General features: G+C 39.2%; 1 protein-coding gene across 1 annotated transcript in view; it reads right to left on the bottom strand.

Moving 5' to 3' along the window:
• Positions 1-217: 217 nt before the first annotated feature.
• RAPGEF4 (Rap guanine nucleotide exchange factor (GEF) 4) overlaps positions 218-11,251 on the bottom strand; it is a gene marked incomplete at its 5' end in the record, with an annotated part of 26,840 nt that continues 15,806 nt past the window's right edge. The window contains 5 exons of the mRNA XM_009069372.1: positions 218-765; positions 2,221-2,275; positions 8,687-8,751; positions 9,087-9,174; positions 9,809-9,859. Of these exons, the coding sequence (XP_009067620.1) occupies positions 638-765; positions 2,221-2,275; positions 8,687-8,751; positions 9,087-9,174; positions 9,809-9,859 (387 nt within the window). The remainder of the gene's footprint in view (positions 766-2,220; positions 2,276-8,686; positions 8,752-9,086; positions 9,175-9,808; positions 9,860-11,251) is intronic.

The following is an 11,251-nucleotide window of genomic DNA, read 5'->3' as shown; positions in this document are numbered from 1 at the left end:
ATTAATCTATTTATCATTCAGAAGATTTTCAGTCCTGTCAGTTTTCTGAAATGGCCACACTGATTGCAGTAGTAGGCAGTATTATTAACGTTAGCATTTTTTCTTAGTGTCTGTTGTATTTAAAATGGAAATACCTGGAAGTCTTCTCTGAATGGAACTATACCTTGAACCTACATTCTTTCATCAGATGCTTGCATACATCTTCTACTGAGGTCAACAGTAGCTGGGCAAGCTAAACTGATGATCAGTTTTGGTCCTGACCTGGAGAGTAAACGATAAAATACAGATTTTTCATTAGGGAGAAAAAAACACTACCTACCTTAGAACTGTTAAAAGCATTTTGTGCATTTCCCACTAACTGTTCTATTTTATCTTTTGCCTTTTTTTTAAAATCCATATGAGAAATCACTTACTACACTTTAAGATGAATTAACAGCTCACAACATGGCCACCTGTACACCTACAGTGCATAAATTCTTCCTCAGCCCAGGTTCCCCGGCAGGCTGGGACATTGTGCGTTGCCTAAGACCTTAGAATGTGTTTTTGCTTGTTTTTGTAGTGGCAGTGCGGTAGCAGAGAAAGTGAAGTTCTTAGCAAGTGACCTTGAGAGGATCATTTCTCATCATCGCTTCAGTGTTTATGCTCGACGCGGTTCGAGCCGGTGAGACATCTGTGATAAAGTTCTCTGGTTGTCAATCACATTTAATTGCCGCACATAGCTCCGAACATCCTGGTGGTTCTTATTAGCCAGGGCTGCGTCAGGATCTGGTGAAAGAAATGATGTAGGATTGATACACTGAAATGAACAAATGCCTGACCAGAATGCATAACTCTTTACAAGTAGTCACAGGAAACACCAGATCCTGGTGAGTAAAAAAGAAAATATTTAGAGATTGCTCTCTTTGAAACCTTCCGCCATGTCTGACAGTCTCTCTGGTTACTACCCCCACAAATTAACTTCTCCTGGATAGCCTTGGCTATATTTACTCAAATTGATGGCCCTTGGTTACAGTTTTATACATCACCTTATTAGTCAATAGCTATGAATTATATATCTAACAAGTTGCCCATCTGCTTTTAAACCAGCAACTTTCACACAGATTCAAAATTACATCATTGATTTAAGCCTCCTTTCATGTAATATTCCCATTTCTAGCTCAGTGCGAAGTATTTGTAACAATGTAGTGCCCCATTCAAGCCTCAGAATTTACTACCTGTTTACATTACTTAACATAACCACATTCTACCTACTCCAGCAACAATTGTGGAATACCACTGTGTTAAAATCTGAGTACCTTTAGCCTCACAGGGAACAGCTTACAGTTTAATGAAATATGTGTTAGGTGACTTAACTGCAACTAAAAAAAAGATACTAAAGCATCTGCAGTACATAAATACACATCCACACACACAAAAAGCCTGGGACTGAGGGGCAGTAGATCTAAATACTGACATTTTGTTGTATCATCTATAATGAAAATCGAGTTCCATTTTTAAATACGTGGAGGTCTCACCAGTGCTTAATGCATCCAAATTAAAGACACAAAGCCAGAAAAACCTTGATGGTGGAGGAAAAAACCAAACCCCTTTACTCGATCTTCTACAGTTAAGCTCTGATCCAGATGGAAAGCAACTATTTTTATAATTACTGGTTTATATTATTTATTGGTTTATAGTATTTATTCTGTTGCTTGAGAAAGAGGAAGGCAAAGTGGCTGAAGCACTGAGGGAATGCAGTGACTGGGACTGACGGGGCACCCACAGAACAAGCCTGTTTGACTATACAGCTCTGTCATCTGACATGGCCCCAAGTATGTTCAGGTAATTATACTGACAAACAGGTTTTCAATGCATCACCTTACGCAGTTACGTCATTTATAAACGTCATGTTCCGGACTGGTTTCCTATTAAAACATCATTTATCCAAGCAAGTATCTCCCATCTATGTGCGTGCTGCTGCCTGCTAGACTTATTTCAACCACTTCTGAACGCAGTGGCTAATTTCAATCAGCTCTAATTTAGATGGGTAGAGACCTCACAGATATTTAGCTCTTTCGCATGATTCCTGAAGGATATTTCACCCTGTGAAACATCAGAGAATCCAAACATGGAAAAATCACTGGAAACCAGGCTTTTCAATTCTGGTACACACAGAATTAGTTGTAATTACTGTAGCTACTGATGATAACGCTGACTGTGCAGATGTTTTAATACACTTACTGAAAGATTGGCTTCGGCAGAATTTCACTGTCCTGACAGTGTTGGCAATCATGCGCTGGAAGGAAAAGATGGGATGCAATCAGAGAACAAGCACTGTATTTCATCATCATTTAAAGGAAGCACCTAACTGTGCCTGAGTGTGAAGACATATGCCAATAAAAGCAGTCATATGAATGAAAATATAATTTTAATGCTGATCCCCTTATATGTAGGGTGTGATTTGCATTTACACAGGCTTTAAATGAGCATGAGTGTAATTTACATGCACTCAGAGAACCCTTTCCCTTGCTTGAATGCTGTAAAAGGCCTTAACTAAGACTGAAAATCAATCCCTTCGACATGCATTTCTTTGATAACATCTTCCCACATTAAAATGTAAAAGGAATATCATGTGGAACACTATGGAATATATACATGTTAATTTTAAGACCATCCATTCCTAACAGCAAGGCCATTTCTAGAACATACTCAGCAATTAAAGAGCTTTCACCTTTTATATGAGCTTGAGTTTTAAATGCAGTCCTCCTGGAAAAAGACAGTGTAAATGAGCACTTGAGGGTGTGTGTGTGCACTGATTTGTCTGGCAGAATGCTTGAGTGAGAAGGCCACTGTTCAAACTGTGGCCCTGTAGGCAAGTTTCATTAAACAGAGCTGTTGGTGTTAGTTTGCACAAGTGTATCTAACCTTACACACTGACTTTTCCAAAGTGCTGTTGTACTGTCTAATACTGCCTAAACTCCTAAGAGCTCCTCTTTGTTAGGTGCAAAGTGAACAGAAAAACAGCACACGAAACACAAGAGAATTTCTCTTCCTCAGTCTTGTAGATAAGTTGGGTTGTCCTCTTTTGAGCCAAGAAAACTAGAAACATGTTCAGATGTAAGTTTAATTGCATGCTCCTTACAAATTTTCTTCAAATAGAGGATTACCTCTAGTCAATGCCTGTATTTACTCACAGTGCTAAGACCACTACTGAAAAGCCATACAAACCTAAATTTGGATCTTTGTGAAATAGAACCAACTGCATAATATAACAAGCAACCACTACTACCAGCATGCTATACATACACAACAATGCCCTGGAATTGTGGCAGCAGGCCAGCACATTATCTTCTAATCCATTCCACACCCAAGTTGCTAAATATTATAAATATTCATATATGCCATAGAAAACTACTAAGGGCTTTAGACACACACTTTTTTGCATAATCTTTATGTTCCAAAAATGAAGGAATGTTTGCCCCTTTTTTTTTGCATATGGATCAGAATGTGAATTCCCTTTTGTTCATCTCCACAAAACCTGAAAATGAATATGCACAGATTCTCTAATCCTCATTTCACACCTGAAGGGTGAAGAGGCTTGACAAAGAGAAGTGGCCAGCACCATGGCACTGTCTTGTGCTGCCATGGCAGGTAAGCACTTTAAGAGCTCTTTCCTGACTTCTGCTCCCTCCACAGGTGCCATTTCTGAGACATGCTGGGTAGTGTGACATGGAGATGGTGCCATGGACACTGATCTTTGTTGAGGCTGTCTGATGATTTAATAAATGGTACTGATAAAGTTCCCAAATAATTGCATCTTCCCTCTGTCTATGAATACAAAATTTGTACTGCCAGTCAGAGTGCAGAATTATGCAGTTAAGTTTGAAAAAAGCAGACATCAGTTAAGCGGTCAAGAGTATGAAATACTGCCTGTCCCTAAAGACAGTCACGCTCAGTTCTTTCCTCACTTTCCTCTCTGTTCCCCTGGCAAGACATAATTCTAGGAAAGGGCTTTTAAATCTTTTCTAAATATATAGCTATAAAAGCAGTGTCACTTCAATGTTATATATTGCCATGTACTGTGCTGCAGGTTGTAGTTTGCACTGTATATGTTAAATCATGCAGAGTTTATAGAAACTGCTAATACTGACAGCTTTGGGTGCTTGCCTTCACCTGTAAAGAGGGTCATTATAGATGACAAACTAATTGTGCTTGCTGCCTACTGCCATCTTTTTATCTTTTACCTACTTGCAGCAATCAAGATGTCCCCCACCTGCAAAACTACAACTACAGTATTTAAACACTTTACAAGTCGTGTTGCTCTGTGACAGATATGTCTCTGGTTATCACATAGCTGAGTCTTCTAAATCAACACAACTAACAACTACCATCAACTCGCTAGTGAAGAAGAGATGCAGATAGTTTGGTGTCATGGAGTATACACCAAACTAGAAGGTGCAGCTGAGCAACATCATGGTGGAAACAGCTTGTAACCTGTCTCCATCAGCTTCTGGCAGTGAGATAAGTTAAAGACCTTCAACACTTCTCTAAAATCATGTCTTGTTTGGTATTGAAGAAAAAGTCTTTTACTAAAGACTTACACTACTAAGACCAGTAATTTAGTTGTTCTGTCTACTTATTGATAAAAATACAAATAACATTTTCCAAGCTGGATTTTAAGGCCAAATGCTTGTTTCATACACACACACACACACACACACACAAACACACCTTGCTTCATGCAATAAATGGCATGGTAAAGAGAACAAGTACAGTGCAAATACAAAGAGTAAGAGCATACTTATTTCTGACAAGTTCAATACTGTTCGCCCATATCTTGTACAAACCAAATGGGTCCATTTGCAAACTTCCCTCTTTACATGTAACTGTGGCTCTGCCACACATGGTTATTCTCTTGTCTGGCTAGCTGGTCCCTGTCCTCCCACTCCTCACAGCTTCCTCCAAATAAGGCATCCATGGGGATCAGGGGATGGGGAAGAAGAAGCAGACAGTCACAAAGGCAGCAGCAGGTAAAGCTCAATATTCTGCAGCATGATGTCCCCTCACTAGTGCCAATACCACAGTTCTGCCACTACACCCCTGAAAAGATCAATTTATAGGAAGTGTCACAGGAAAAATTGACTCAGTCCCTTTCCTTTTTAGCATGAGATGCTAAAAAAGACTAGGCTAATGTTTTTCCCTTCTTCTCTAGATGATTTTGTTCAATTTGAAAAAAGAACCCAGAGTTTTCAAACACATGAAAGCTTCTACCAATTTTCTGTGAAAATAGATGGCTGCAGACAAGAGAAAGATTGTGTAAGTGCCCTCCTGTCTCCTTCAGGAAAAAGGCTGTAGTGCAAGTTCCTATGTTATGACAAAAGCCTATTCACACAGAATTCCCCAGCCATGAAGAAATGACACATGCCCCAGCCACGAGGAAAACTCTGAGCAGAGCTCAGCAGCCATGAAATACAAATGTTTAGGAAACCAGGCCTCGCTGGTTCTGGCACTCAGGGAGCTCCTGGCTCAGACACTGCCTGACAGCTCCTGCATGTTTTAAGATGCATCATTTAATATAAATAATAACAGAAACATCAGAAAACAGAAAAGGTTTAAAGGAAGCTGCTTCAGCTGAAGAAATGCCACTAGATCAAACTTCTACTTTTGGCTGCCAGTTACAGGAATAAAGTTGTCAGCAGCACATCAGCTGTCAGGATCCAAGCTCTGTGGTGAGAATGCAGACACAATGCCAGAAGCTGTTCTAAGTTTCATCACTGTGCTTACATGAGAGTCGAGCGTTGGAGGGAGCCACCTCCTCTGATGGCAAATGGCACCACCAGTGGCAAGTACCCAGATGTTTTTATTCATAAACTTCAGCAAGTATCAAAGTTAGGATGGATCAAGGGAGGCAATTTTCTGAAGAAGGAAGATGATTTAGGAAGATCAGTAAGGGTGGCTCCCAGCAATGCTCAGAGGAATCTCATCTGCTTGTGACAGCAGAACAAAGAGGCAGAAACAACAAATGGCAGGACATGATTCCAGTGAGGAAATCTGGTTTCTGCTTTTCTCCTGAAAATGGCATAGTAACAGCACAGATTTACCTTGGGTTTGTACTTATGTAAAGGAGAGCAAAATTTATCTGAGAGTTATCTGGCTGAGTGGTCTTGTCTTCACTAGTTAATATCTGGCAATTATGTGTGGATATGACAGTTGTAAGCTTAACACAAGTAGGCGGCAGTGACTGAGGTTTAACAGTAGGCTTTTCTTCTTTGCTTGACCTGATGACACATGCAAAAAGCTAAAAACTGCCAGGTCCACATTAGGATGTGAATGAATTATGTGGGTGGAATTTGAATACATGTTGCTTTGGACAGCTCTGGGTTGAGAGAGGCAGTAAAAAAACACCCTAGAAGCATGCAGAATAGCTCGTGAAGAATAATAAAAACACAAGAGATATACTTGCAGTAAGGCCTGGAGAAAAAGTAGAGTGAGCTTTTAGGTAGAGCAAAAACTGAAGAAAGGTTTGGAACACTAAAAAAGAAGAATGTTTCCCTTTCTGTTGAGTGGAGGAACACGTGACATTGAGTCTTTAAAAAAGACATAGCATCAAAAAACCATTAATTGATCTTCACTTTCCTTTCCTAGAGAAAATGCTCAAAACTCAGATTACTGATATGACATTCTTGCAGTGTAAAATTTTATTTAAAACTTTTGGGTGCTATGAGTAAACTCCTGTTCTGGAGATAACATACTTCTGAAGATAAGGCAATGTGCTGACCTGTAGCAACCTAGATATAGATCAGATTAAGCTGCCATAAAATTCACTCTTGGCCTTGGCCAAAATATGGTACAGAGCAGTGCAGAATTATTTCTAAATGACAAGCCTGGATTGAACTTCTGTCTATGGGAAGTGCTCAGAGGAGAGCCCCTGCCTCCTGCAATGGCTTTTACACATAATCAGGCATAAAGAAGAGCCTAAGGCATAGAGCTCTGAGGCCTGTGGATGTACTGGCTCTTCTGGCTCAGGTGGTGTAAACCAGCTGAGGTGGTGATGTTGGAGCCAGCCACAGAACCATGTCTATAGCAATGCAGCTGCCACCCCTTCTGGTCTGGAGGTGCTCCAACCAAGTCTGAGATCCCTTTGTGTTTCCTGGAGTATTTACTATCTACACTAAAATAAATCCATCTATCTATCTATCTATCTATCTATCTATCTATCTATCTATCTATCTCTACCTAATTAGAAAAGGCAGTCCAGAAGAAAAGCCCTTTCCTGCAGGTAGAAGGCCTGAGGCCTTTGGAAGGAGATGGCAACACTGTCTGCGTATGCAATTACAGAATGCCATTACTGCAAAGTGGGGTCAGGCCCTTATTCAGGCACTAGCACTGCCATTTACCCACAAAAAAGTCTCAGCTTAGTAGAGAGGCATTTTCAACCCTAGGACAGAGGCTGTCCTGGAGCTACAGAGTAAAATCTAAGAGGAGAATTCACTCACAATGATGATCACTGTGAAGTTTCCTAAAGAGCTGTAAGTCCTCCTTTCTTCCCCTCTGCAGTATTGGTGCTTAAAGGGTCAACAAGCTCCTCCATAGTGCAGTGGAAATACCCATGGAGTGGTTCTGGTTACTGTAGTACCAAACAAGCATATATAAGTGCCAGAAGAGATGTTCTAGCATGGCTGCTGAATGAATGAGAAGAAATGGCCTCAAGTTGCACCAGGGGAGATTTAGATTGGATGTCAGGAAAAATTTCTTCACTGAGAGGGTGCTCAGGCATTGGAATAGGCTGTCCAGGGAGGTGGTCGAATCACCATCCCTGGAAGTGTTCAAATAGTGTATGGATGTGGCACCTGGGGACATGGTTTAGTGGTGAACAAGGTGATGCAGTGTTAATGGTTGAAGATCTTGTAGGTCTTTTCTAGCCTTAGTGATTCTATGATTTACTGCCAGAACAGTAAGTCAGGTTTGGTTTTGCCATGCAGATGCTCATAGCCAGGCTTGGCTAACCCAGGTTCTCAGATGCAGGTGTCATTATCCATATTAATTCGGAACATGGCCTTGGAAACCAAGAAAATGGCTTCTCACTCCTGAGAAACTGAGTTTCAGTTGCAATGGAAAGTTGCCTGCCTGCAGCTTTTGACAACAGTGTTTGAAATGATGACACCTCAGGTGCAGAATTTAAACTAAAACACATTTGAGCATAATCTAGCCTTTTATCATTGATTCCCCTTTCCAATATGAAAGCAATCAAGTCACAGATATCACCTTGCACTTGTTAAAGGAAAGAAGAAAATAAAATGTTGTACACGTTCTGTTTAATGTTTCTTTCATTCTCTGAGGAGCAATGTAGAACTATCGCAGCCTGAGGCAGTTCAGCCCTGTTTGAAGGAGCAGCCATTAAAATCACAGGTTGATCCCAAACTGGCTGTTAAAAATTGCCTCTAACAGCTCTGCTCCCTGTCACTGATACTGCCTCTCCTAGGAAACATTTTGGCTGTGCATGGCTCAGTGGGCAGTTTCTCCACCTCTCTGAGGTTTTCCAGAAACCCAGAGGTCCCAGGCGCTGTGCACAACACAGACTATTTTTGTCAGCTCTTGGTCCTGCCTTCCCTTTCTCTAGCCTTGGAAGTCATTGTTGAGAAGTTCACTCTTGAGGAGATGAATAGGGAGGTCTTTTTAAGTTTTCTTTCAAATATGTCATACATACCATTTTTTCGAAGTTTACCAGATTGTCAGTGAATGTCTTGTTTCCCTCATGAGTAAACGTCATGTCTGTATGGAAATAAAAGACACAGAAAAGCTATTACTGAATCATGGCCATACAAAACAGCACAATGGTTTATCCATCCCTTACAAAAACCATAGCAGCTGTAAATGTAAAACATTTAGGCTTTAATTTGCAGCATTTCTGAGACTAATAAAATTGAGGTATGATATTCAGATGAATGAAAGCAGCTTCTCTTGTCTCTGTGTCATGTTTTTTATAATGGAAAAAGATCATATGCCACACTGACATTGATTTTTGCTTTTTCTTGCTGCTACTCTTATTCTTCAAATATTTGACAAATAGCTTTCAAGTTAATAATTCTGGTAACATCCAAGCTTACCTTTGATAAGTAAGGGCATGAAGGGAATTATTGGAGGGTCCAGTTTAGCTACAGTTAATCTGTAGGCCCTGTGGTTTCTTGACGGATCCTTGTGAGAAAAGAGAAATCAAATAGTTACTAATATGTATTACTTTATGTGCTGAGACACTGTATGCATTCATTTAGATATCATGGCATTTATTAAAACAATTATTTTTCCCTGTGACTTTAAAGGTGCACCTTCAAATTCAGACACCTTTTATCATTCTCCCAGGTTGCTTGCATGATGAGAATGCAGCCCCTAAACACAAACATTTTTCATGCCAAATAGGGAGGTAGGATATGATTATAAAGATGTTCACAAAAGAAACCACACATTTTTCCTCCCTCCTTGCAGCTGCAAATCCAGTTTTGCATATGTTGTAATACTAAAATGTATTGCCTGGAAAAATCCAGGTTGAAAAATAGAATTTCCCATATGTACTATTGGAAAACATGTGATAAAGCTTTTCTGAGTTCCCAGATTAACTTTGAGTGGTACATAAGTTCTTTCAGAGTAGGTTCCTAAGAGTATAATTTATTAGTCATACATACTTGTTTTAGCAGCTCTAAAATGGGATCATAAACTTCTTAAAGTCAAACAAGGACATATAAAATGTTCTGAATCACGGAATTCAAATCAGTTACTCAGAAACTGAATTATCTCAGATTGTGCATAGAATAAGGGATCTATTGCTATTCACCATTAAGCTTTCAAACTCTGCATATATCTTCTTGAACTTGCTTGGAAGTTTCTGTTAATAAAAACAAAAATAGCAAACCTTAATTAAATCCGATTAGTGTGGTAATTTTACTGTAAATGCTAGTTCCTTCTACAACGCCCTAAGTCAGGAAAGTGCTCCTTTTTTTTGCCAGATATTTCTAACAATGTGCTAATCTAAAATACAACATGTTTCCTAGCAACCAGATTATAAATAGAGACGAGACCAGCCATGAAACCTGGATCCTGATTTAAACCCCGACTTGAATTTACTCCTTTGGGATGTTTAGATTCAGATTTTTGTTTGGCTCACATGGCAGTCAGTGAGTTCAGAATGTAAAAGTTCAAGTGAATGGTTTCAGGACATTTCTGATTATAGCCTATCTGAAAATATAACTTACACACAGCTTGTGTAGGGGCAGCTCACCTCAATTATTCATACCTATGGTGAACTGCCCTTGCAAAGATTCATGTCCATGCTTGGACATTTCCAGGAGGTTGTTTTGTTCATGCTGATGCATCTCCAACTATTGTTTAAATTCATGACATGCCCAGCAGCAAAGGGCCTCTACCTTTTTCTGGGGTATAAAGTAATGAATAATTTGTCAGTCCACAATCCCTACATAAATAAATCATGGTCAGTCAATCATGTAGTTACTGGGATGAGATGGGCTGTACTAAATATTTTCTTTCCCCCTCATGCATGTTATATTATACATACTAAATAACTTCACTAAAAATACTGTAAGATGTTATAAATTAGTTTCAGAGACCACAGTGATTTTTATGTACACTCAGAATATGTCAGATTTCTAGTTTTAATAAAAAATTGCTCTTTATTTGCTGAATTAATTAGACTACGACTGGCAGTGGATAACATTAAAAATTAATAGAGACTTTATAGTGCAGAAATTATTTTTTGCAGTACTTTCTACATTTGGAGTGTGTACCCTAGCAAGCTATTTACACTGTGCCACAGCAAGGGCCTAATTTTTAATGATGTGTGTCAACAACTGTGTGCCTAGTTTGCATATGCATGCAGATTAGGTATTTGTGAAATAAGTGGTATAATTGGACATTTGCACCTGCAAATATCTAATTTGTGCATGCAACTAATGTAAATGCATGATAATATAGCAAAAATCAGGTCTTGATATGCTTGTTTTGAAGTATATTCTCTCTATATATCTGGCTAAAAATCAAATTGCAGAAACTGTGTGCCTAGTTTGCATATGCATGCAGATTAGGTATTTGTGAAATAAGTGGTATAATTGGACATTTGCACCTGCAAATATCTAATTTGTGCATGCAACTAATGTAAATGCATGATAATATAGCAAAAATCAGGTCTTGATATGCTTGTTTTGAAGTATATTCTCTCTATATATCTGGCTAAAAATCAAATTGCAGAAATTCATAAACCAAC

Source organism: Acanthisitta chloris, unplaced genomic scaffold (assembly GCF_000695815.1).
Source record: "Acanthisitta chloris isolate BGI_N310 unplaced genomic scaffold, ASM69581v1 scaffold35312, whole genome shotgun sequence".
Lineage (NCBI taxonomy): Eukaryota > Metazoa > Chordata > Aves > Passeriformes > Acanthisittidae > Acanthisitta > Acanthisitta chloris.
This window is presented reverse-complemented; position numbering and strand designations above follow the sequence as displayed.